This window comes from Petaurus breviceps, unplaced genomic scaffold (assembly GCF_028583685.1).
Source record: "Petaurus breviceps papuanus isolate PSGF00001 unplaced genomic scaffold, PetGlider_PUasm1.0 90994, whole genome shotgun sequence".
In the NCBI taxonomy this organism is placed as follows: Eukaryota; Metazoa; Chordata; class Mammalia; order Diprotodontia; family Petauridae; genus Petaurus; species Petaurus breviceps.
Genome location: NW_027187393.1, coordinates 3949539 through 3977502, shown reverse-complemented (window position 1 = coordinate 3977502; position 27964 = coordinate 3949539). Strand labels below are relative to the sequence as shown.

At 40.5% G+C, this 27964-nt stretch overlaps 1 protein-coding gene across 3 annotated transcripts in view; it reads right to left on the bottom strand.

Moving 5' to 3' along the window:
- Positions 1–8605: 8605 nt before the first annotated feature.
- RNF130 (ring finger protein 130) overlaps positions 8606–27964 on the bottom strand; it is a 147132-nt gene continuing 127773 nt past the window's right edge. For 2 of the 3 annotated variants that reach the window (XM_069077539.1, XM_069077540.1), the window contains one exon: positions 8606–16762. In XM_069077539.1, coding sequence (XP_068933640.1) covers positions 16653–16762 — 110 coding nt within the window. In that variant the 3' untranslated portion in view covers positions 8606–16652. Of the gene's footprint in view, positions 16763–21813; positions 21987–27964 lie in introns of those variants that run through there. The other variant, XM_069077538.1, reaches the window with a different exon arrangement.

Sequence of the window (27964 nt, the reverse complement as noted above, 5' to 3'; positions counted from 1 at the left end):
AAAGCATAGAGATTTTAATCTGTGTACACCTGATGTTCCCCTCCTCAGTGCAAATGTACATTCCTTAAGGTCATGGACTGTTTTGTTTTCATCCTCCTGTCTATGGGGCCTGGTATAGAGTAGGTCCTTAATTATTGTGTGTTGAATTGCATTCTCACGATAAATTCAAGAAAGCAGGTTGATTCTGCTTCCTCTCCCCTCCTTTTCCCAGATTGAGGACACAAAGAAGAGGCTGGGATAGGGACAATTACCGAGCAAACCCCAGATCATTTGCTGCTGGTTTGGAACTCCGAGGCCATCCACTCTCAGGAGGGGGAGATTGCCAAATTCTCTTTCTTCCTCACTCCCCAGCTGCTTCTCCTCTGTCTCCTTCACGGAATTGTTTTTCTTATTCTCCCCCTAAATCATACTTAGTCTTTTTTTCTTCTCTCCCTGCACTGTCTCCTTCCAAAGTCTCATTCACTTCACCTATGACTTCCAGATCCAGAATTCTGGCTACAACCTCCAGTTCTTTTTCTCCAATTCCCTACAGCTCTAAGAATTCTACCTTCAGGTCCCACTGGGAACTCCAACAAAACACACTGAAAATTGAACTTATCCTCCCTCAAAACTCAGCCTTCCTCTGAATTTCTGTCTTTGTCAGTAAGAACAATAACACATTAAAAAGTTATATTGGGGGGGCGTCCAGTGACCTGGGGATCGAATCCCGGGCTCAGACACTTAGCACCCACCCAGAAACACCTGGCCCTGTAACCTTGAGCAAGTTACTTAACCCCGATTGCTTTAAAAAAAAAAGTTATATTGATTAATTGTAATTCATCATGTCATTCAAATCTCCAGGATACTCTCTATTAATTAAATCCCCTGAAGTGTACTATCCCTGAAAACAGCATGCAAGACTAACCAGGACTAATGGTATATAGGCAGTCCTATTTTAGTAGATTTTCAGGCGTTACAAGAAAGGGTGGGTGTCAAAGAGATCACAAAAAAGGGGAAAGGTCCTATATGTTAAAAATATTTGTAGCAGCTCTTTTTGTGGTGGCAAAGAACTGGAAATTGAGGGGATGGTCATTAATTGGGGAATGGCTGAAGAAGTTATGGTATATGCTTGTGATGGAATACTATTGTGCTATAAGAATGACCAGCAGGTTGGTTTCAGAAAAACCTGGAAAGACTTACATGAACTGATGCAAAATGAAATGAGCAGAACCAGGAGAGCTTTGTACACAGTAATAGCAACAATACATGACAATCAACTATGATTGATTTAATTCTTCTCAACAACAATGATGAAAGACAATTTGAAGACTCATGATGGCAAATGCTATCCATATCCAAAGAACTTATGGAGTCTGAATATGTATCCAGCATACAGGTACTATTTTTACTCTATTTTTTGTGTATTTTTTTTCCTTTTGCAAATTGTAATTGTTTTGCAAACTTTTTTTTTTTTTACAACATGATTAGTATATATATATATATATATATAACCTATATAAAATTGCTTACTATCTTAGGGTAGAGAGGAGGGGGGAAAATTTGGAACTCACAATTTTATAAAAAAATGAATGTTAAAAATTGTCTTTATATTTAATTGGAAAAATAAAACATGATTAAAAAAAGAAAGGATGGGTGTGTGCTTCATCAGTTCATACCAATGTTGTGTAGTGGACACCCTGGTCCACTGGAGAGGCTGATAAATTTGGCATGAATCCTTGATTTGCCACCTGGGTGAACTTGGCTAAGTGTGTCTCTCTAAGCCTCAATTTCCTTATCTGTACAATGAGGGAGTTGGATTAGATGGACTTTTGAAGTACCTCTCAGCTTTCAGCCTACAATCCTACCTTAAAAAATCTGTTTTGTTGCTATTTAGAGTCATCTTAATTTTCAGAGTTGTAATCATCGTGTGTGCATATCTTGGACAGACACAAATGGACAGTGTACTGGGCGCAGAATTAAACAGAGATTAGGACTGGATTGTCTTTGGGAAACTGCTAGAGTTGTTAATGACCCTAAGCTTCTCCTTGAAATAAAGGTCCATGTTTCTTTTTTTTTTTTTCCCTATTTTTGGAGGGGGGAAGGTAGGGCAATTGGGGTTAAGTGACTTGCCTGAGGTCACATGGCTAGTTTTGCATTGTGTCTGAGACATATTTGAATTCAGGTCCTCCTGACTCCAAGGCCAGTGCTCTATTCATTGCACCACCTAGCCGTCCCAAGGCCCATGTTTCTAATAGCAATATTCCTTTCAGAGTACAGGCAAGCTAATAAAGAGCTATCCTTGGAGCCAGGAAGAGCTGGGTTCAAATTCTTCCTCTGACATCTTCTATGTGACCCTGGGCAAGTCACTTAACATCTCTGTGCTCCAGGTAACTCTGTAAAACTAAAAGTTGCAAAGAAGGTGCTGACTTGCATTGGTAGAGGGAATTTCCTCATTTGGGAGTTCCCTCTGTCAATGAAATCACAGGTCCAGACCCTATGCCAGTGTAACAGGGGCTGACTGATCAGTTAAGTCTCCCCAGTAAACTTCCCTAAGAGATAACAAGGAGAGGAGGGGCAAGTGTCCATGGACATGCTACTGTTGTTCAATGGTAAATACTGGTGTGGCCCTTCACAGTAGCCATTTCATTTCTTCTTACAACTAGGGGTGGCATATAGGGTTTTTGCAATGCAATTCTAGCACTATTTCTATTCACAAGTCATTAAAAACAAAAGGATAATGTCTTGGGTTTTTTTGTTTTAAATGACAAGCAAAATCTTTTTATTCATCAAACAAAAAAGTCAAAACATATATTGCACCCGATTCACCATGTAAACTGACAATTTTAAAAGAGTAGGAATAATGCCTTTGTTGCCTACAATCTGTGTGACCTTGAGCAAGTCACTTAACATCCCTTAGCCTCAGTTTCCTCAACTGTAAATTGAGAAGGTTGAAGTAGATGTTCCCTCCTAACTCTTGGTTTATGACTGCTATGATCTGTCATAATATGCCCTCCCCCAAGAAGGAGGAATTTAAACATTTTTTCCTGATAGTCTTGAAGTTTTCCTTATGTTAGGAATAATAAAGTGCCACAGAAGCTCGTCTCTGCAGGCATGTACCTTACATGCCATATGTGAATTAACAAATCATGCATAAGAAAATGAAAACAGGGGCAGCTAGGTGGCACAGAGAATAGAGCACTAGCCCTGGAGTCAGGAGGACCTGAGGTCAAATCTGGCCTCAGACACTAAACACTTATTAGCAGTGTGACCTTGGGCAAGTCACTTAACCCCAATTGCCCTGCCCTCCCCCCTCCAAAAAGCAAAAATAAAAAAATGAAAACAGTTCAGTGAATGATAGAAAGTATCTTTCAGATTCAAGGCAGCCTTTAGGTTCCTGTATTAATTAGGTTTTGCATTTTCCTTTGTGGCCTTACTGACTAAACAGCATAATCCTGAAGTTTGTTTTTTAGGGTGTTAGGTGGATATCCAGACCCATTTCACTGGTAAAGTGAAACTCCTGTGTGCAGATTCCCTGTTCAGATTCCTGTTATTTATAACTCCCAGAGTCCATTGCTTGGGTTACTAAGAAGCTCAGTGACTTACTTGTGGTGCCACAGCCAGGCCAAAGGCAGCATTTGAACTCTAGACTTCTTGACTCGGAAGGCCTCCCTCTCTCCATTATCTGTACTCAGACCCAAAGTTAAGGGAAAGAAAATAAATGTTGCTTGAAAAAGGTGTTCTAGGTAATCATTTGGCTTCAGGTCAAATAGAAACTCTGTTAACTTAATGTTTGCCAAGGAGAGGCAGTGGTATAATGGGGTAGAGTGTCAGGGACAGCAAGCCCTGGGTTCAAATCCCACTTCTGAAGCTATGTGACTCCTGGTCAAGTTATTTAAACCCCTTAGTGCCCCAGGCAACTTTGTAAGACTATGAGTTGCAGAAAAGGTGCCAGTCCACATGGATAGAGGAATTCTTTTTACAGGATTTCCATACACTAATGAAATCAAGGTCTGGACCCCTCAGAAAATAATAAAAGATTCTTAGCGTGAGTGGGTTAGTCAGATATGCCATATGCTTTGCACATTGTGGTGTTACTTGCTCTTATGGCATCCTGTCAGGAGTGCTCCTCTTGGCTCATCATTATCCTGCAGGTTTTCTATTCTTGCTGTGTTAATGGCTTTTTTACCTGCTCTTGTTGACTTTCCATTTGACTGAAGGGAAGTCAGAGTCCTTTTAGACCATCCTAGAGCACCAGGAGGGGAAATTCTGAGATGGAAAGTCTGAAGAAGGAAGACAAGGCATTGACATGCCTTTGGTTTTCCCTGTGTTTGCTTTACATTTCTGGCAGGCTGAGGATGTCATAGCAATTTCTGACTGCATTGGCAGGCTTCATAATTTAAATTTTCTTATTTATCTATGCTTTAGTGATGCTGAACTTAACAACAAGAAGGGAAACATTCCTTAAAGCACTATAGAAATGTGAGTCATTTTGATTAAATTCCTTAAGGACAACTGCAGCGGAAAAATGTCACTCCAGTGATTCTGGTGGGTTTGGATTCCACCTCTTACACTTATTACCTGTGTGCCCTTGTACAAGTCTTTTAACCTCCCTATGCCTCAGTTTATTCCTCTGTAAAATAGGGACATTAGATTAGATGGCATCTGAGGTCACAGAATCATAGATCTACAACTAGAAAGGATGTCATAAGTCGAGTCCACCTTCTCCATCATTTCATAGATGAAGAACCTGAGGCAAAATTGCTTAAATGGCTTTGCCTGTGGGGTCATACAGGAAGAAAGTTGTAGAGTGAGGATTCGAACCTGGGTCCTCTAACCTCAACCCAGACCTCTATTCAATGGAGTAATGGAGTCCAGCACTGTAACCTTTGGGTTGCCTGTTTTCTCTCCTCAATCTCTCATCATAAGATATAAGACACTCAACATGCCACTTCAGTTCTGCGTTCTTGGTTGTCTGATCTTTTATCATCGTTTTGTCATCCTTTGGATCTTTGTTCTCACTAATGGGGTCTGCTGGCTCTTTTAAAAAAGTCCAGGTCCCTGCCTAGGACAACCCACGTTTCCTTTTTCTGTGGAAGGACTGTACTTCTGGGAGGCAGAGACCCTTTGGCCCCTGGCATCTTTTTCAGAAGATTTTTAAGATCTGAAGTTTATATTAGCTTGAAGATCAATAGCTCTGACTGTGTTCTTCCGGGCTTCCAACCTTTCCTCCTGCTTTTGCCCTTTCTTATTCTTCTAGACAAGCACCAGTTTGATGTAGTTATTTCTTTGTAATTCCAGTAATAACTGAGTCTCCTCAGGCTGTTAGAAAGGTACACAGCTGCCTTTTTGAAATAAGAAATAATAATAATAACTGCATTTTGTATGACACTCTAAGATTTGTAACATATTTCATGTACATTATTTCATTTAATTATTATTATTATTTTTTTAAGCAATTGGGGTCAAGGTTACACGGCCAGGTGTTTCTGGGTGGATGCTAAGTGTCTGAGCCTGGATTCGATCCCCCAGGTCATCCCGACACTGGGGCCGGTGCTCTTACTTGCTGTGCTACCTGGCCACCCCATTTCATTTAATTCTTACAACAATCCTTTAGGTCAATCTATATTTTATAGCTGAGGAAACTGAGGCTAAGATAATTTAAATGCCTTGCCAAGGATGATATTGCTAGTAAGTGACTCAAGAAGAATGTGAGCCCAGTCCTTCCTTAATTGAAGGCCAACCCTCTCTCTACTCCCCACCCACTGCCTCTGTGTTTCCTTGCCAAAGTGGATAGAGGGTCAGGTTTAGAGTCAGGAAGATCTGGGTTCAAGTCCTACCTTAGAAATATACTTAACTTCTGAGAGCCCCTGGAAATTCCTTGAGACTGAAGAAGGAAGACTAGGAATTGGAATGTCTTTTTTTTTGGAGGGGAGAAGGCAAAGTTAATTGGGGTTAAGTGACCTGCCCAAGGTCACATGTTAGTAAGTGTGTCAAGAGTTTGAGGCTGGATTGAACTCCGGTCCTCCTGACTCCAGGGCCAGTGCTCTATTCACTGTGCCGTCTAGCTGCCCCAATGTCTTTGGTTTTCCCTGTGTTTGCTATACATTTCTGGCAGGCTGATGATGTCATAGCAAGCCCTGGGTTCAAATCTAGACTGGGAATTCCTAAAAAAAAATGTGGAACCATAGGCCTAGATTCCATCTTCCACCCCTCCAATCTCCTGATCCAAATAATAACAGGTATCATTTGCTGTTTCATTGAGGTACAATTATGTCTGAAAAGCTGCATGGGCCAGCTTGGATATACAAAAGCAGATGGCAATGTTCATGTGTTTATCTATCGTTAGCCCATTTCCTCAACGATTGTAATAATGATAACTGGCACTTATAAATCACTTTAAGGTTTGCAAAGTACTTTACAAATATGGTATTTGATCCTCACAATTGCTGTTATCATCTCTGTATTACGGCTGAGGACACTGAGGCAGGCAGAAGTTAGGTGACTGGCCCCGCATCAGACTAGTAGGTGACAGTAGACAACTGAGCCAGCCCTCCTATCCCCATTACCCCAACCTAGGGAGCATGTTGGCCCTGCTAGCAGTAGGACTTAAGGGATGTGCCCCAACTTCTTTCTCCTTGCTGGGTCCACCTAATGACCCACAGCTTGGTTAAGGATGGAATGGACTTCTAGCTATGCGCACTTCAATGTGGGGCCCTCAAATGTCATCTGGTTCAACCCCTTGTTTTACAGATGAGGAAAATGAGACTCAAAGGGGTTGAATGACTTGTCCAAGAGGCAGAACCACTTCCTTTAACTTCAAAAAACAAAGTGTTCTTTCCATTATATCAAGTTGCCTCCTCTAATATATAGAGACCCTCTTATCAAGTTCATTCTTGGGCAGGGAACCTTGAGTAGCTAGGTGGTGCAGGACAGCTAGGTGGCGCCATAGTGCACAGAGCGCTGGGCCTTGAAGCAAGAAGATCATCTTCCTGAGTTCAAATCTAGCTTCAGACACTTACCAGCTGTGTGACTATGGCAAGTCACTTAACCCTGTTTGCCTCAGTTTTCTCATCTGTTAAATGAACTGAAGAAAGAAGCAGCAAATTAGTCCAGCATCTTTGCCAAGAAAACCCTAAATAGGGTCACAAAGAGTTTAGTCTTTCAGACTGAACGACAGCAGGAAAGCATGTCTCATCTGAACTGAGGGAAAATTAGAATTTTTCGCATCAGAACCAGGGAACATGGGAGAGGAGGCCAGAGATGTCCAGCAGGGTTGTGGCTTCTGAAAGTAATTAGGCAAAGAGGCAGAGACCAACAGTGTTATGTCCATCTAACAGATAGGGGTCAGTCATGGCCTCCTTAGAGGCCAGTAACTTGCCTGAGCCGCAGAGATGGCCAATTCAGTATCACAGACAGAGCCACGAGTTAATCTACATTCTGTCTCCCTTCTTTCTTGCTCAGGTCTATAGGATGCACTGCCATTACGTAGGGTCAGGAGGGTGAGTCTGTCCCTTTGCCTCTGGGACTCTCCATCTGGGTTAAATTCAGGTTTGATGAGCATAGAATCTGGAGGAAGCCACAAGTGGACAGGGAAAGAAGAGAGAGGCTGAGGAAGGGGCCGCACTTTGGGGTGAGGGTGAGGGCGGGGTGGGAGAGAATCATGGGGAGAAATGATAGGATAGAGGCTAATGAGAGGCCTCTCTCAAGAAGTACATTCAGGTGAGTAGCTGAGGCTCATTTTTCAAACCAAATCAGCCCATATAATTACAGAGTTTGTTTTTTGTTTTTGGTATAGATCTACGATTTCATTGGGGTAGGGAACTTCTAGAGAGGAATTTCCCCCCACCAATGCAGATTGGCACTTCCTTTGTAATAGAGAACCTGAGAGTTGTCTGGGGCACTGAAGAGTCACACAGCCGGTATATACGCACACACATGCACATACACATACACACATGTATATGTGTGTACACACATATGTATACATGTGTGTACACACACTCACACATATCAGAGTTGGGACTCAAACCCTAGTTTTTCCAACTCCAGGAGTGGCTCTTTATCCACTATACTCTCTCTCAATTGGAGTTAAAAAAAAAAATCAACAAACATCTGCCCTTTTCCTTATTGTGAAAGAGCCTTGGACTTGGTGTTGGAAGACTTGAGATCAAGTTTCAGTTCCACCAGGTACTCATAACTGCATGACCTTGCCAAGTCACTTCTGACTAAGCCGGCTTCATTGGCCATAATGTGGAGGTGGTGATTCCTGATTGACCCATCTCCCATGGCTATTGTGAAGAAAGCTTGGCAGGCATAAAACTATTTTTAGTATGGAAGATCCAAAGTGATCCTCTCTCGGGTCCTCCTAACTTCTGAAACACTTCAGCAGAAATATTCAAGATCAGCAACAATCATTCAGATGATCTATTAAAGGCTCTCACCCCATCTCTAGGCTGCAGACCTGAGTATTTTTTAAGAGTTCCAGAGAAGAATGAAAATAGCCAAGGACTCAAGTACAGACATCAGTTCATTGGGCTTGTCAGTCAGTGCATTCTGCAAATGGGTTAACCCCCTTACTTCTCCCCTCACAACCCTGTGTGAAACACTGGACATGATCAGGCACCAGTAGGTTTTCAGTAGGTTTTTATTGAAATGTATTACATTGGCAAACCCAAACCCACAGGTATACACCCGTCAGCATATACCATAGAATATCACTTCTGTATTATACTGACATCAAAACATGTGCACCGAGTTTTACTGCTGTCAAGCTGCGTTTCCCAAGGGCTCCCACAACTTTCTTGCAGGTGCCATCTCAATACAAGGCAATGCCCTTTTGATTTAATCCAATTATTCAACCTTACATTTTTTTTTAGTATAGGACACCTATTGTTCCTGTCTCCATCTATTCTAGAGTAAATACGGCTTCAAATGCATAGAATCTTGACTCTCACCTCTTAGGACAAAGTTGACAAACTGCTTTCCATGTTGAGGATTATCAGAAAGACCCCTCTCCTCCTCCTAAGAGTTTCCCGTGCTATTGTAGAAAAATATTTTTTGTCTCTCACTCTCTTAGACTTTGTGCATAGTTTATTGGTGACCTAGAGCAGCAGGTCTTTTCTGACCCAAAGCCCCAATAGGTGGATTTAATATCTCCTGTGAATCCTGATGCTGGGAGCTCATCATTGCATGACCTTGGGGTACTTTAGATGTGAGCTCATCCTAAGTGAACTTGTGGTTACAATTTTAAAGGTTGTCAGTGGGAATTTTTTTTTCTACTTTGGGAAGTAGTTCTTTATATGACTAATATTTTACTTTGTGGAGTAATTTTTTCCCCCTATTCTGTCTCTCCCCTCCTCCCTTTAGCTAGAGCGCTGACCACTCTACATCTAAGAGAGGGTGATGTTCTGAGACTCACTCTAACCAAAATTTGTGCAGGAAGCCCCATTCCCTGAAAGTCAGGACCCTTCCCCTAAAGAACATCTTAGAAGCTAGAAAGTTGAAGTTACCACCAAAACTTGCCAGTGCTAGGCAGCCAGAGGGAGGCCCTGTCTTCCCTACTCTTTCTAGCCCAACAGCTCCCGACATAGCCCTTCAGCCTCATCTACCCCCCCACCAAAGGCAGAGCTTCAGTACTGGATCATGATGGTGCATAAATCTTGGGTGTGTAATGATTTGCTTGTGTCCAGATGCTTGCTTAGTAGGAAGAAAGGATTCTGCCATTTAGGAGTCTACCTGGCGTGATTTGAGTGTTTGTGGTGCCTCTTGGGCAGAGCTGTTCAGCCACTGGTCATGTCCTGGTGGGGCACCATGCTGACTTCCTCTAGGCCTAAATGAGAGTCAGAGGAAGGAGGTGGCCAGTGCAGAAAGCAGGGAAAGCAGAAAGAGCTCTGGCATCCTGTTAATTATGTAAAAATAGCTCTTGAGAATTCACTAAAACTGTCTCTGGCTCCCAAGCAGCTGATTAGAAAGAATGCTGGGGTTTAGAAAAGATGATCATAAAAGTCTTTAGGAGCTGGTGAATGGCCTTGCTGAGCTTGAGACAAAGCTAATTAAGTCCCACCAAGGTCATTGATCCTTCCTTTCCTGACACACAGACTCTTGCCTAGCAAGCAAAGTGGTGCATTGATCAGAAATATGTCAGTTTTACTTCGCCAGCATTGCTATCTGAGAGCACAATAAGCCATGTCCATAAGGAAATTGCAGCCTGGAGAATTCTGGTCAAATGGAAGTTGTTTTTTTTTCTCTCTACAAAGGTCCTGGATCTGCCTATTTTAAACATTTCCTAATTGTATCCCTGGATACAGAATGAAAAGGGTGGTGGGGGAGGTTGATTATGAAAGCAAAGCCCCACAAAAGATTGCTTACAGCTCATTTGTACAAAAGCAGAGAAGAATCTGCCCCTTGTGCTACTCTAGGGCCAGAGGAAGAGACCTTTGGTTTTTCTTGGAGAGTTATATATTCATGCTTAAAATTCATCACTGTGTTGGGTTAAGAGTGGAGAGAAATGTTGGGGACCTGAGCCATACAGGATGCATTCACAAATCAGCTTGGTAATGACTTGGAATAATTAAGCTCAATGCTGTTCAATGCTATAAGGGCTTCACTCGGTCCCAGATTGCAGAATGAGGGTTGGTGTTCCCAAAGGAGGTAGGTAGGAAGGGGAACCCAGTGTCTGGGTGTAGAAGGTGCACAGACTGGGGGACAGTATACATGGCCAACTTCAGAGAGTGGTGGGGGCTCCACACAAAAAGTGCTTGACTTAGTCGTGGCCCATGGCTAATAAAAGACCTTCGGGCAGAGCCAGCTGGTTTTCTCTACTGGAGAACTAGATGCCACTGTAGGTGCCTGAAACTGCCTGGAGGCACCTGAAGGAAAACGGGGCTCTTTCTGAACATCTTGAGAAACACGGGGATTTGCAGAGGGTGCCATGCCAGACTTGCTGCCACTTCAGGATCCCCTGAAGGGCAATATCTAGGTCAGACCACAGGCAGATGGCTTTCTTGAATTGACCTGTTTTTCTACCTCCCCTTTTCCAGAGCATCTCATCAACCTCCTCTTAATGCAAGAATGGCTGATCTGATCTCACACGGGGGGAATGTAGGTAAGGCCAAGGAAGTGACATGCCACATGGCAAGTTAATGGCAAAGATGTAGGGACAGAACCCAAGATTACTGAGTAAGTTACGTATTCATGCACAAAGACTCTGGAGAATTTGGTGGACCTCACTTCCCTCTCTCCTTTCTGCTGCTTCACAAATCAGGAAAAGACAATACCATTCCCCAAATGCAGATACAGATCTTCCCTTTCTCTCCCCTGACCCCATTTTGTTTTGGTCTTTATTCTATTGTCACTTTGCCCACAATGCCCAATGTAACCTTTTCAGTTCTCTCCAGAGACAGTTATGTGTGATGGAGAGCTCCCTGGACTTGGGGTCAGGAGACACTGGTTCAAATCCTAGGCCTGACACTCACTGCCATCTGGCCTTGGCCAAATCATTTTTTTTTTTCTGTCCCTGGAGATAACAACACTTGTAATACTTCCCTTAGAGGAGAAAAGTGCTTTGAAAATCTAAAAGCACTATCTGTCATCATGTGATTTATCATTACTTTTTATCCAGGAAATTGGTCCTAACCCCACTCATATCAACTTGACATTCAACAAGCATTTATTAAGCATTTACTATTTGCAGTCTGCTATGCAATCAATGAACATCACAGGAATGTTTATGGTCGAAGAAGAATTTTCCAATCTCTCTTCCACTTTCTCATGGCTGTGTATCTGACCTGTTCAAGCTAGCTGATTTTAAGATACTGAGTAAATAGGCCGGTAGAAATGAAGGGGGAAAACAACTTCACTCTCAAGGCAGCTGATGTCCATGTCATCAGAAAGTGGAAGGTGTTTGTCATTTTTGAATTAAAGCCAACCTTCTCTTAGGAAGAACCCTGGCATTTACTAGCTGTGAGATCATGGGCAAGTTGCTTAACCTCTTTTAGCCTCATTTTCCTCATCTGTAAAATGGGGATAATAATATTTGTAGTAACTACCTCATGGACTGTGAGTTTCAAGTGGCATATACATATATGTATGCATATATACACATATATATATATGCCTTTTGTAATCTTTAAAATACCACCCACCAGTTATTATTAGAATTTGTATTTAGTATGTATTTTCTCTAAGGACTGAGAGGGCTTTTGAGTGTAATAGTTCACAAATCTTAATAATATCTTGCCCTGTAGGGCTTCAAATACTGTTACTGGATTTCTAGGGAAGGATGCTACCATTTTCAAAGGTTTAGATTTCTCTCTCTAACAGAGGTTGCCTTGGAGAACTCCTGCAGAGATAGCAAGAACATCTACTGGTCTATGTCTGCATTACATTTTTTCTAAAATAGACAACAGGGAGATTCTTGTTGGCATTTTTATAAAGGAGGAACAAGGAGCTCAGAGAGGTTAAGTGTCTGCCTAATGTCATGCAGATAGCAAGGAGCAGGGCTTGGATTCTGTACTTCTTACTCCAAGTTCAGGACTTTTCCCCCAACACCATGCATGCTGCACTTTTGGGATGAAATGTATATATACATATATACTCAGGTAGTTCTTGGGGAACACAGTCAGTCTATTGTGCTGGAAAGAACCTATTATTAGCGTTGGGAGCCTGGGTTAAATCTAGGCTCAAACATTCTCTAGCCCTGTGGCCCTAGGCAAACCACTTTACTTCTGAGATTGTTTCCTCACCTAGACAATGGGATAATCATACTTGAAACTACTGATCTTACAGGATTGTTGTGAGGAAAGTGCTTTATAAACTTTAAAGTACTACAGAATGTGAATTATTTCTATGTTTGGGTCAAGGTTTAATATCTCTAAGCATATAATGGAAGGGCTTAATCCTTGGATCATTTTGGAGGAGATGGAATCCCTGTCTTTACCTGTTTTGGATTTATTTGCTTTCCTTGTGGCCAAGGAAGAAGGGAAGTTGTCAGTGATTAAGAATGTAGGTGGCACTCACAAGACTAAGTAAATCATTAGGTTTCCCGATTGGCCAAGAATGGGCCTAGGATTGCAAACTGGACCAATGCATTTGATTTAGGGAATCCTAACTCAAATGTAGTCACTACAGTCAGTTGTAAACGATCCAGCCTTGGAATCAATGGAAGGCTGAGGGAGAACAGCAAGACCCAAGGCCCTTTTACAAAATGAGTCCCCAGACCATGGAACCACCCTGCTTCTCTGCATTAGAAATAGCTGCCTAGAGAGCGGAGATGTCTAGTGATAAGATTCATGTAGGACCACTAATAAATACTGATTACAGTCAATGAAATATTTCAAATGTAAGAAGACCATACAAACAGGACAGAATTAAATTCTTATAAAGTGGATGGGAAATAGCTCATTGAAAACAAGCCAATTCTTCCCTTTTAAAAGAATGATGTCAGTCCTCCTTGTCAATGCATTTGGTTGACAATCTCACCAACATATTTAGATGATTTAGATTTTGTGGGCAATATAATTAAAAAAAGAATAAAAGCAGCAGTAGCTTGTTTCTCTCTTATGAAGTTTCTGAGGGAATGAATTTCCTAGTTTGGGAGGAAAAAAGCTAACTCCACTACCACCACTGGGGGCCGTGTGTGTGTGTGTGTGTGTGTGTGTGTGTAGCAGGCAGCTCTGGGGTTTGCAAAAAGAATATGTTTGCTGATAAGAAACATGCTCCCTTTATCCTTGGAATGTTCTATCCCTTCAACTAATTTCTTGATTCAGCTATAGAATCCCTCTGTAACTGTTCATGGTACCCAGGGGCTGTACCAGGTGGTACAGAAGCAGAGAAAGGGCATCAGAAAGGGCTCCAAGTAGCTTCTTCCTCAGAAAGCTACTGGGACCCAGCAACTCATTTACTGGCTCCCCTGATAAGCACCTGTTGCATGGCTTAATCCCAATATTTTATGCCCATGGGGCCATAGTACTGGAGCCATTGAATGCCAGAGGAGGAAGCAGGTTTGCTGTGAACCCTGGCTCAGGGGAAACTACAGTTCAGAATACTTCAATACTAAGGGAGTGACAATTTCATCAGTGTGAGTAACCTATCCCTCTCCACCAAGGCAGTCTGAAACCTCTTTATACATTAATAGAGAGGGTCTTCATAGATAGCTGAGGCTGAAAATAAAAGTCATTACCTGGTGGCCAATTATCTGATGATGAGGCACACTTGGATAGGCTGATTCTGACTGTCTCTGGGAAAATGGGGTCCAAAATAAGGACAGTAAGAATGGTAAAAATGAGGGATGATTGGAAGTAGTCTATTTATTAAATAGCTTCCCCTCCACCACCCTCATTTGGATTCATTTCCTTTCTCCAAGCACAACCAATTTTCTTGAAGGAAATTCTTAAATAAGATGGACATATTTTCTGTTGATAGCCACTCTGCTGGTGATACAAGAGCCAATTTGGTAACCCTGCAGAACCAGAGAAGAGTCGTAGATAGGCAAAGCCAACTCCTGGAGAGGAACCATGTCCAGCTCTGCTCTGCTCAGAGGAATCTGTCTATAAGGGTTGGTGATGAGGCATCCAGTCCAGTGGTATGAATGGCAATTGAGTTTTCCCCAGGTAAGAGTTCCTGTAGTCCAAAGAATTGCTTGAAGTCAAGAATTACATGCTTTAGTAACATGTCTTCATTGGTGACTTTTCAGGTCCATCTCTCCAGTGAAGAATTTGATATTTCTTTATGTGTCTGCACAGAAAGATGGCCACCATTTTCACAAAACTGAGGCTCAGTTTGAAATTAGAGGTTAGTCTAAATAGCTCTCCTGAAAGAGCTCCCTAGGAACTGCATAGCCAACAATTACTGAGAAACTGAATGGATAACTGTCTTCCCCACCCAGGAAGGTCGCAGTAAAAGTGAAACTGGATGGCTGGTCTCCCTTACCCCCTCCCTATAACTGAGCTATGACTGTTGTTGACTTTGCTCTGAAACTGCCCACCCACAAAGTCAAGCTTCTCTTGCCAAAACTGTGTTTTATTTAAAACTCAGTTTATCAAAAATATTTCTATGGTAGAAGGGCTATAATAAAAAGAAAGGGGAAAACTAAACAAAAAACAGACCACACCTAGCTCAGTAAAGGTAAAAAAAACAAACAAAGCTGTTAATTCTTTAAAAGTCTGCCCTGCTCCAGCCTCAAACTGTCAGAAGGAGATATGGAATTAGGTCAGGGAAGGCTCTTTTACTAAAGAGTATCACTTCACTTTACCAAGGATTCTGGTTGAAACCAAAGGTTTCATTTGAGTTTAAGTCACAGCCTCAACACATTATATAGAATAGGACACATGCTAAAAATGACTGGTTGCATATGGAAAAACAGCAAGTACCCCTCTTCAATTTATGCCCTATAGAGCCCATAAAAGTATCTCAGACAGAGGAGTCCTTTCTTTGGGTTCCTTGTTAGAACTAAGTCAAGATGTACAGAGATTCAAAGTTTCATTCACATAATGATACAAAAGCATTTGTAACTTCCCATACGGTAACTTTGATTAAAATGGAGAAGCAGATTAAACTATTATAGCAAAAGGTGCATAGATATGTTGGGTTGATTCACTCATCAAAGGATGCTGGCAGTTATGTGTCAAATACACACATACATTATCTTTCTTGCCTCTAACCTTATTGTTTTTGCTTTAAAAGAGCATTTCCTTTTTCTCCTGCTGGACAAAAATACAAGATGCCTCCTTTCTGTATGTCTATACATAAGCTTCCCTGTTCATCCTCCTTTGCTATCTTCATTCTCATTATCAGGACTGGAAGGAGGGAGACTGTTGTACCAAACCAGACCAGGGAGTGGTATTCATTTGGTGTCATACCAGAGAATGGGATGGTTTAACTCCACAGTGAAAAGAATCAGCTGACCATCGTTAATCCTGTGTAAGATTTGAGTTCTGAGGAACCAACCAAAAAGAACAGGGATGTTTGCCCCATCTCCCTTAGAATGTGGGCTGGCAGGCACAGCTGGAGTGACATTCCAGTTGACTGTAAAAGTGACTTCATGCTCAAAAATGGAAGTTGGAAAATGAACATGGAGATGACTCTATCCTTTGTTGCTGGCACCCACCCACCCATCATGGCTCTAAGGACAGGCCACTTTGCCAAGAACACAGTTGGTCAATCATGTGGCAAGGACAAAAGTACATGCCCTTTCCCCAGTCCCTTCAGAACAGGCCTCGTCACAGAAAGGGAATGGAGAGAGATCTGGGCAGCAGCTCATAATCCTCTTAACTGGAATAAAACCCCCAAAACATCACCTGGTAGACTTGGGCACACAATGGAACTCGATCACAAGGACTATTAGAAAGGCAAACTCCACTCACACTGAGCAGTACATGCTTAGTAAAAAAAAAGACATCTTCAGTACACAATGAACCCTGGGGAGCCAGGGCTAAGCCTCTTGTGTCCAGATGTAGCTTATTCCTCTTATGAGATTGGACAACCTTGGAAGGGCAATGTGCGATGGTGCATTGTTGCAGGGTAGGCCCATCTTGGGGGAACTTTGGATCTTAGCCTGGAAACCCCCACATGGGAAATGCAGCAGCTCCTCCTCCAGGACAAGACACCAACAGAAGAATACAAAAGAAGAATGATCAGAAACCAACAAAAGAGTGACCCCAAACATCAAGGTTTCTTCAGGTTTTGTTGTCATCGTACATGTCCAAGGAAGGCTCAATCATGGAGAATTCGCTCTCGTAAACCAGGCTTCGAGGGGACAAAGAGTTCCGATGAAAGAAGTGCCCACCTAAAAAATAAAAAAAAAGCAGAGCAAAAAGACTTGATCAGGAATTAGGAATAAATGTCACAAGGTTAGAGGGGAGAAAGAGAAATATATTCTCGCTGAAGCATTATGTTAGTTTAAATATCCATTTCTGCTGCTTTTCATATGGGGACACTACAGGACCTATCTATGCCAATACAGGATATGTATAACTGACACATTTATGACCCAACAGCTCACAAAGACTGTCTGCTGATGCACAGAAGGACTGTGATCTCTGCTGGAGGAGACAGTGATCACATTGGTAGAATCACAAATCCTTGAAGTTAATGACGTGCTAAAAATCACTAAGTCAGGGGGTGACCATTCAGCTTTACAGAAAGATTTACCCTTGCATCCCTTTAAACAACAAGCTTTTCTAGTGTCTTTAACGCAATTCAAATCATAAATAAGGTCCACTCACATACCTTTTCTGGAACACATGGTTGATGTAAAGTGTTAACACAAATATCACATTTTTGTTTCACCAAGTAGCACTCTCAACATGCTTCAAAGGAGACATCGGGACTAACATTGTATCTGCTGTCTGTTATCCTAACAACTGGGTGAATGGGAGCACCAATACTAGCTCTTTTTATTATTATTATTTTTTAAAAAGACTGAGTCTCTCTATCTTGCCCAGGCTGGAAGTGTAGAAGTACCCATGGGTCCAATCCCATTAGTGATTGATTGGCATGGGACCTGGACCTGCTGTTTCTGACCTGGGCCGGTCTGCCTCTCTTTAGGCAACCCAGTGGTCTCCTACTATTGGGGGCTCACTCTTTTAATGTCGAACTTAGTGAAGACTCCTGATCAGCATAACCCACCAAAGTGGAGAACTCCCATAATCAAAGACATCCACCAGCATCAGCCCCCTGGTAGCTGGTATTTACAAGAGTGTGCCATCATTCTAGCCTGTAATTGCTTCTAGCACCAGCTATGTTATGCATTTTCTGTCCCTCAGGTTACAAAATGAGTTTATACAGAACTGAGAAGAAAAGTTCTTCAATGAAGTTTAAGGTCATGGTGCTTCTCTTTTGGATCTTATCAGAGTAATCACTGTGCATGAACCATTTTTGATCCTGGTCTAGACTGGGAGACTGCACACTATAACTCCAAACATGGTCTTAAGACACTTGTACTTTTATTAAAAAATATAGTTTCCACTGGCAATATCAAGGGAAAAGTGACATTTCCATGCATGTATTATTTAGTATTCAATGTGATGAAGAATTAAATGCTTAACAATGATTCTTTCAATCTTTAAAAAGTCTACGAAGGTAGATTGTTTTTTTTTCCAATCATGACAGAAACATCAAACTGCTTTAGCCCTCTGAGATGTCTACTTTGATGGATATGCAATCTCATCAGTGTGGGTAGTTGCTTACGGATGCTTATAACATTATTCTGTGCATTTCCTATTCATATCTTTCTATCAATTTTCCACTGAGGGACGACTCAATGTGCTGAGAGCTTTCCTCTGGTTCTTTTATTATTTTGTGGATAGCAGTACAGAACGCAGGCTGTTCATTCTTCACTTTTGCCCTCCTACCTTCTTTTCTGGTCATACACATCCTTTGTGACATCATTTACATTATTCCTCTTGTGTAAGTCATTTTTGGTAATGTCTGAGAGGTCATTAAACAAAAATTTGGAGTAAATCAGAATACATTATGTACAGCTTTTGGGGCTGCCTCCAATATGAGGTACATCTTTGCTATGCCTACTAAGGCACTTATACCCCAAGGGAGGGTGGTAAATTCCTATAGGATTTACTACCAGTTGTAAGTACTAGTTGGTGGGGACCAAAGCCAGGATCAACATACATCTTCCAAGACTTTTATTTATTTTTTGGCAAGCTACACTTCTGAAACAAAGTCTAATCATGAAGATCTTATTTAGTAACCTGTATTGTAAAACTCCAATTAGGCACAGCTGATGTGTATGAAAAGGAAATAATTTCCTTGTATTTCCCTGGGATGGAGCAAGTGGATAAATTTTAGAGGGAGAGGTGGGAGGTTTTATCAGGAAGCACAGATTATTTTTAGGTCCAAGAAAATATTGGAATGAGTACAGATCAAACTGAAGTTTTCATGCTTGGTTTATCTTTAGTAGCTTAGTTTTATGGAACTGCATAATGTGGAACTTACAATAAAAATCATGAGGTTAGTAAGGCTGCAAGTATGCAAAGTGCAAGTATGATTAAGTCTCCAGATTATAGGCCATATAGTGCTTCAATACATTGGCTATTCTGAGAATTTTAGGGTCTTCATAAAAGCAATGGACCTTCTAAACTTTTAATCACTTAGATGCAGGGGTCCTGACAGACAATCTATAAGTGGTATTTATTACAAATTCTGGACAATGAAACCACTAGCTGTACATACCATTCTCTTATTTCAGACTCTAAGATGAAAAGAAAATGGCTACCATAGTTGATAATGCAAACTGTGAGCAAAACTGAAGTTTGCATCCAGTGGGAGAATAGTTCCCATCCAGAATCTGTCACAGCACTGCTATGCTTCTATCCAACTTAAAACATGAGAAATTAACATACAAAAACAGCTCAAGGACTTTATGAAGATCCTACATATCCCACTCTTTACTGAAGAAAGTAAGAAAATGGAAAAAATATCATCCACCTCATCTTTTCTTCAGATAATCTGGTTCAGGCTGCATGTTTGTCACCTCTATTCTAGAGGTATTCCTGTAAAGTTAGACTGGATGACCCCAGAGTTGATGATCTGGGCCCTAGCAAAGCCATATATTTCAGCTGTGTACAAGCTAAAAAATCATTACAGTATTTTCTTAATATGATTTTAAACCTCTATGGTCACAATCTCAATGCCAGGTTATCAAACCCATTAGTGCAGGGCCCATATCCTAATTATTTTTTGTAACTCCACCATCACTAGGCACAGTGCTCTACCCTGATAAGTGAATTCATTTGTCAGAGAAATGACATTTCATCCTCTCCTGATTCACTTTAGTTATCTGAAGCTGCTGGTTGGCATAAAATGAACTTTTTCCTCCTGGTATGAATAACATTACAATTTCTCAGTATAGACACACATGCAAGAGCAGCCTTTCCTGGGAAAGACGATTCATTTTTAAAACACTGCCATTTTGCAAGTATCTAGTCCTAAATTATGCTAGGTAAAAGTCTCTACAAGCTGGGCCTTCAGAGCAGAAACAATCTTATTGTGTTAAACTGATATTTAGTTCTCTCACTTAAAAATGTTAATAATTATTGAGCCTTACACATTTTGGTTCTAATTATAAAGCTGTCTTCTCAACTGATGGCATTTCATCTGTTCTGAATTAAGCAACAGTATTTGGATGTAGATTTTGGCTACTGTCCGGAATTCCCATGGTGCCAATTCAAAAAATCTATCTCCATTACATTTTAAAAATTAAATCCTATCTCCCAAAAAGTTTTCTTGGCTACCTGAAAACTAGAATAAGCAAAAACTAAAAGCCTGATAACACATTAAAAAACCCAAGAAACAGCTGTGATGTACTGGAAAGAGCACTGCGTTTGGAGTCCAAGTACTTGGAGACATAGGGTCATGGATTTAAGAGCTGGAAAGGACCTTGGAGGTCATCTAGTCTAGAAGTATCAAACTCACTGGGGATAGGAAGGGGGGAAAAGGGTCCCTAAAGTGTCAGGTACAGATTAAAATACAATTGGAACATATTTAACAAAATAAATAAAAACTCAATACAACACAGGTGTTAAATTGTGGTTTTCTAAGTTGATAAGCAATGTTTCTATTTGAGTTTCACACTACCAATCTAGTTCACCTCCATTTCACAGATGGAAATAAGTGCAAAAACCACAATGCTGGGATCTGAACTCTGGTTCCTGGATTTCAAAACCAGCACTATTTGTGTAACCTTGGGAAAGATACTTCATCTTCCCATTCAAAGTCACAAACAAGAGGTTCTAATTTCAATTTCTAATTCTATAGCATGAAGTAGGTGAAGTAACCCCATACTGTTAAGACTTATGCCTTATACCTACAGCACTGAAGTTTTATGCTCAGACCTGAAGACAGGCCAAGTATATTTAAGGGCTAACTTGTTTACCTCTTATTCTCTACTCAGATTCTAAAATTCTGGTTATGAATACTTGAAATACTTTGAAAAGGGGAATGTTCATCCTTCTCTGACCATATCATTAAATATCACTGTTATCTTTATCAACAAGTCACCTTACTAAGGTCTGATTTTATAACTTATAATGAAAACACTTCTGTTCTCTGTATGGTAGTGTAGGAGGGAACAGTAAAGGGAATAACACCTTGGTTTTCCATGGAAATAAAACCAGGTATAGGAAGAAGTCAGTTTGCTAATGACAATACTTCAGAGGACAAAGTATAAGTGCCAATTTTCTGTGGTTATCAATGCAAATGGAAGAACTCTTGATTCCATTTGTATTATAAAGTCAAATGAATTCAAGATGGTCCATCAGCATCTTCTTGGTTGGCATGTAATAAGAACTATTAAGCCCCATCATTGACTGTATTGATTTTCAACCAGGTACATAATTCAACAGAATAAAAGGGAAGGCTGAAAGACCACTTGTGGATACTTTAGAAGGGAATTTTAGGAAGCTCAGGTTGGGCTAGAGGGCCTCCAAGATATTTTTCAACTCAGATTCTACGAAACTGGGAATATTTCAACTCTTTTAATCACCAAGAAGCTACCCCAATATTGGCATGAAAATGAATACAAAATGGCTCCAAATCAGACATGGCAAAACCTTCATTTTCTTGAATAGTGAAACTGCAGATAAAAGTATGACAAAACATTGTACACAGCTGGAAGTTTCTGTTACAGCTGATCACATGGTCACCATTTCTTTGAGTCATACTTGGGACAAAGTAAAAGTGAAAAGGCCCGAACAGTAGTGTAGATGGTCTCCTAATTTGGTCATGTACACATTCTTTCACAGAAAAACTGAATTAGTAATGCCATTTTTGATACTGCAATATCTCAGAAAAGGTGAGTAAAAGAAAATCCAACAGCAGCAGTTTTATTTTATTATTTATTTTAATACAAAGCTTTGGCATTAGCAATTTTATGAAAAAATAAAATGTACTAAAAATAAATGCTTGTGTGGCATGTTTGGTAAGTGATGCGCATAAAAATAGATTCTCTCTCCAAAGCTGTCAGAAACCACTTCTTCCTTCACAACCATTCTGCTCTGTGGGATGAAAGGAGAGAGGGACAGAAGACAAGGATTAGTCAAAGAGTGGCTGACAACAATTTAAACAACAGAAACTGCCCAAGCTAAAAGTGAGAATAGAATTAATACCAAAAGGTGTGTGTGTGTGTGTTTCTAGTACTAACCAGTAATACCACTAACTGCCAGCATTTCTTAGCAAATGATTATCTCTGAGTCTGAAAGCCCAGCTTCTCAGTACCTTTAGGATACATCAAAGATTTCCTGAGGGATTAGGAATATGATTATGAGTTTTATAAATATAGCAACATTTTCCATAATTAAGAATATTTAGAAAGTATATTCCTGCACAGAATATGTTTTGCTCCATGTTCCCATAATTTATACTATATCTCCTGAGATAAACACTTGTAGATCAAAAACAGTGGGTTAAAATTTGAATGGTTTGAGTGGCAAACAAATTTCTAGTCATACAAAGCTCCCCTATAGCTATTCCACAGTCAGAGCTCTGTGTAGAGTTTAAAGCACCCTTAGAAAAGTTTCCTAAGCTGATGCTCATGCTAGTGTTAAGAAGGCTCTCATCCCATTGGATGAGAGAAGTTAGTTCATAATAACCACTCTACACAAGCACTTGCCACATATCTGATTACTGTTGACCTTTTAAAGCCCAGTTCTAATTTCATCACTTCCCTATTAACAACCCTTCCCTGGAAAATTGCTGACTGTAGGATAATGTCTAAGCCCCTCAACTAGGCATTTAAGGTTTACTGTACTCTGACCCTAACACATCTCCTCAGACTCATCTCCCATTCCTAGCCCAACACACTTGAGGGTTCAGTCAAACTAGGTGCTCTCTGAACATGTCTTGGGCTTCAGCTCATGTTATTTCTTTTGCCTGGAATGCTCTGTCACCATGAATATCCTGTCCAGCCTTCAAGGCCCTGGATATGATTTCTCTTGATTCCTCTGAACAGTCTTTAACACTTTGTAGCTCTCTTAAACCATTCATCATCAAGCTTTGACTTTTACTATTAGTGATTTGAATACTTGTCTTAACCTTTCTACCAGTCCTTAAAGTGAAAGGACTGTTTCATTTATCTTTGTATAATAACATAGTACTTAGCACAGCCTGGAAGAGTAACAAATATGTTGAAATTTAACAAAAAAACTTTATTTCACTAATTCTTCCATTTATGCCTTGCCATGATTTATGCTAGTCCTCTCCTCTTTCTGAGAAGGATGCTAAAAAAATGCCAAAGAGGGTGATGCTTTTCTGACTAAATATAAGTATCTGAATAAAAGCTGAGAAGCTTTTTAAAGTAAGGACTGAAATTTGTAAACTTCCTCCGTTATGATGACACTGCTTTAAAATGAAAAATGAAAAAAAAAAAAAGAAAAATGAGTAATGTAGCTATAACATGTAAGGTGTTTATGAATAGTTTGTTATAGTCTGAGTGGCAGAGGAAGGACAATTACTGTCTGATAATTGAACATTACCTTTTACTCCCATCTTGTCATCACATACATAGAAGAAGGGATTTTCTTTCACTGTGTTATTTCAAAGGGCTTGAAAAGTGAACACATGGTTTTCATGGGCCATAAAAGAAGCTTAGTGTTTTGAAAGGATTATGTTCACAATTCTAAACTTTTCTAAGACTAGAAAAGGTTCTAATGTAAAAGAGGCAGTCAATTCCTGACCCTCCCTCCCCCACATCTGAGCCCATGTTGGGAGAGCTACCAAGTCAACCCTAGGTTGCCTGAATCATTATGATGAGGCTCTTAATAGCACCCAACATTTTCACAGTATTCCACACTCTTTAAAGTGCTTTTACATATATGATCTTCTCTGTGGGCAAGTGAGCAGAGGGAAATGATTATCTATTTCTCCACAACTGGAAGAAAGAAGGTCATAATGTTTTTGTGTTTGTGCACATGTGTGTGCAATCACAGACTCTTCAAACTGGAATGGATACTGGAGGTCTAATCCTTTTCCCCTCATTTACATGGAAGGCAATTTTTCCCTTTTGGTCCAGTCCTGTCACAAGTCTGGAAACTCTTCCCACCAGTTCACTCTGGCTACCCTTCTATAGCATCTATTCTTCTGACTTGCCCAGGTTCACACAACTAATCTTTGTCAGGGGTGGGACTTGACTTTAAGGCTGGCCCTTGGGTTCACTATGACAGGCCACCTCTCATGAGGTAATTAGTCATAAATAAAGAGGATTAAATATTTATTTTCTAAATAATCTGTATTTCCTAAGAACTACCAGAAGAATATATAGGCAGATAAGTCTGGAGGGTTCAGTGGATAGAGTTCTGTATTTAGAATAAGATCTGAATTCAAATCCTGCCTCTTAGTTGTGTGACACTGAGCAAGTCATTTAATCTTTCTCAGCCTGTTTTCTCACTATAAAATGGAGACCATAATAATAGCACCTACCACAACGGGTTGTTGTAAGGGTCAAATGAGATAGTATATGTAAAATACTTTGCAAACCTTAAAGCATAAAATAAATACCAGCTATTATTACTTATTAGGGGAAAACCCCTCCCAACAACTTTCTTTGCTTTTTTTTTTGGGAGGGCAATTGGGGTTAAATGACTTGCCCAAGGACACATGGCTAGTTTTTGTGTTAAGTGTCTGAGGCCGGACTTGAACCCAGGTCCTCCTGATTCCAGCCTTTATTCTAGCAGCCCTTAACAACCTTCTTTAAAGGTGGAATACTTAACCTTTCTTTCTGGAGTCCTGGGGAAAGAAACTAATTTTAATGATCATGTGTATTTATCTCAAATTCCCGTACTTATATCTGAACATTAAACTACCTTGGTTAAGTATTTCACTACTGATGACAACAGTTTCAAAATCAGAGGAAGATTTCTGATATAAGTAGTCAATTAAATGAACATTTTGGGCAGTTAAGTGAAAGTTATATATGATTTTCATTTTATTAAATTAATTGCTAATGTCCTTTCTGTGTGCTTAATAATGGGGATCTAAATAGGGAGATTTATAACAATGGGTCCTAGCTCTTCACACAAAGAGTTGATAAAAATGTTGAATTATACAGGGCAAGCTGTGGAGCCCTGCCTCCAGGGTGATACTGATACTTTCTGTGTTCAGTCCTTTAAACAGCTACAAAGAACGGAGATATCCTCTTCACTTTGCCCACCTCACCCATTTCTGGCACAAAACTAGCTTTGTAACCATGAACAAGACACTTAATCTTTTTTTTTTTTAAGACACTTAATCTTGGGCAAGATTATATGAACATGTAACCATGTTTCTTCATCTATAAAATTGGGACAAAAATACCAGTAGTACTTAGGCTTACAAGGTTGTTGTGAGGCTTAAAAAGAGATCTTGTATGGAAAAGTATATGCAAGAGGTGGCTAGGTGGAGCAGTAAGGACTAAGAGCTTGCAAGTGCCAGTCACCTCTGTAATAGTCTGCTCCTGGGGGCGTCTGGGTGGCGCAGTGAGTAAGAGCACCAGCCCCAGAGTTGGGATGACCTGGGATTGAATCTGGGCTCTGATACTTAGCACCACACCCAGAAATAACTGGCCATGTAACCTTGAGCAAGTTACTTAACCCTGATTGCTTAAAAAAAAAAAAAAAAAGAAAAATAGCTACCATGTCCATTGAACTGGCACTCTTAAATATCAACTGTCTTTAGTGGGCCTTTGACAGCTGTGGGATGTCCATTAATTCATAATTAAATTTTTTAACAAATGTGAAGATAGTCCGTTATTTCTCAAGGCAAGGACAGTATGCTTTGGATACCAGACATGGGGTAGGCACTGTTATCATGCTGCTATTTTAAGTCTAGACAGAATCCTTACTCAAAAGACTAATCCATTTCAACATGTGTAGGCAGAATGGGTGCCTGAAAGTAAACCTAAAACTTGAAAAAAGGCTAAAATCCTTAAGTACTTGTACACTTATGCAGTTAAGATGTGGGAGTTCTGTACCACACAACAGTAAAGAGGTGACCTTAGTATGAAGGATGTTTTAAAAGGCAAGTATTACTGACTTGTGACCTGCCTTATCTATAAGAAAACTTCAGCATGGCTACCATGGAATGTCTGATTTTAACTAAAATTACATCTTGTGAGGCCTGCCCAGTTTATGTGTTAGTTTCATATATAATTCAAAATAAGCAAATTAATTGAGTTGCTGGATCTTATTTAAGATAGTCTACTTAAATGCTGGACTAAATAGCAATTTCAGTTTTGATATAACTAAAGAAAATTTTCCTTTTAAACATTACAGAGAGCTAACAAGTTCAACTGCATAAGCCTATTTTTAGTTGAAAGAATAAAACCAGGTCAATTAGTATAGAAGAGGATGCTTATCTTCCTGATTGCTATAGCAGGATGACATTCTTAAATCTAATTAATCTACTTAGTTGTTTGGATGTAAATGATGAAGGGGGATTAGGATATAGCTAACCTAAAATTTAGAAAAATTAGTTTTTATCCTAACCAACATGGGGCAAATGCTGTGCAATGCCCAAATGTTGCTTTCATTTATAAATGAGTCACATGGATGTCGGTAATAGTTTATATAGCACACCACTAATCACAATGGATAAAATAAAAATAACCTCTTGTTGCTGTGGAAGACAGCTCTTGGAAAATCATAGTATCTCAGAACTGGAAGAAACTTAAAGAAATTCTAGTTTGACTTCTCATCCAACACACACACACACACACACACACACACACACACACAACCCAATTACAATACCTCTGACAGTTTCTACTTGATTAAATCCAATGACTGGAAACTTGCTTATGGACTACTGCTGCTGGATACCTAGGCATCCCTGAAAAATTTGCACCAGGTTTTACAAACATGATTGCATTTGAGCCCCACAACCACCCTGTGAAATAGGTTGTTCTATAGGTACCATTATTTCCATTTTAGAGGTTCCAGCCTTAGCCTCCCAGCTCTGAGAGGGAAACCTTTGATTTATCTTGCTAGGGCCTGCCTCCATTTCACCAAAAGATTCCATCTCTGGGATCCCCAACTCTAACAGAAGTAAACCTTCCAAAAAAATAAAAAAAATAAAAGAGTAGTAAATCTTCATCATACTTTGCCAGAACACAGGCCTCTGGTCCACTTCCAGCAGTCTGCTTGCCATGCCCCATATGTTACCCCTCTGCCTTGTTCCCTGACTGCTATCCACCTTTTAGCTCCTTTTTATGTGCTATCTTCCCCATTAGAATGTCCTCAGGGAGCTTCCCTGAGGACAGAGATAGTCTTGCTTGCCTGTATCTATCCCCAGTACTTGGTGACTGGCACATAGTCAGCACATACTAAATGATGGATCAATCTATCTAAAATTAGGGATGGAAGAGAACTTAGTGATCATCTAGTCCAAAGCCCTCATTGTAAAGGTGAAAAAACCAAGGCCCAGAGAGGAGAAGGATTTGTCCAAGGTCAGAGATAGCAGCGAGTGGTAGAGCTGCAATTCTAACTCAGATCTTCTAACTGCAAATCCAGCTCTCCTCCTACTCTCCCACAAAACGGCTCCCAGTTCTATAATCTAGAGGTAAACAAAATGTGCCTAATCCCTCCCTCATGCTGATGATGGACCTTTAAGTATTTTAAGATTATCCTGTCTCCCTTGGTCTTGTTCCTCTCCTGATTTGCCTGGTGCCCTTCAAGTATCAGCTGAAACCCCACCTTTTACGAGAAGTCTTTCCTGACCTCTTTCCCTCTGTTGAAGATCTACAATTTATCCTGTACACAGCCTGCTTGTATGTAGTTGTTTGCACATCACCTCTACTATTAGACTGTGAGCTCCTCGACAGGAGGGACTTTTCCCCTTTCTTTGTATCCCTAGCACTCAGTGCAGTGTTTGGCATACACTAGGCATTTAATAAATGCTTGTTGCTTCTACTTCCCTAGGCTACCCATCTCCAGTTCCCTTGCCTATTATTCAAGTGACACTGACCCCCCCCCCCCCCCCCCCCCCCCCCCCCCCCCCCCCCCCC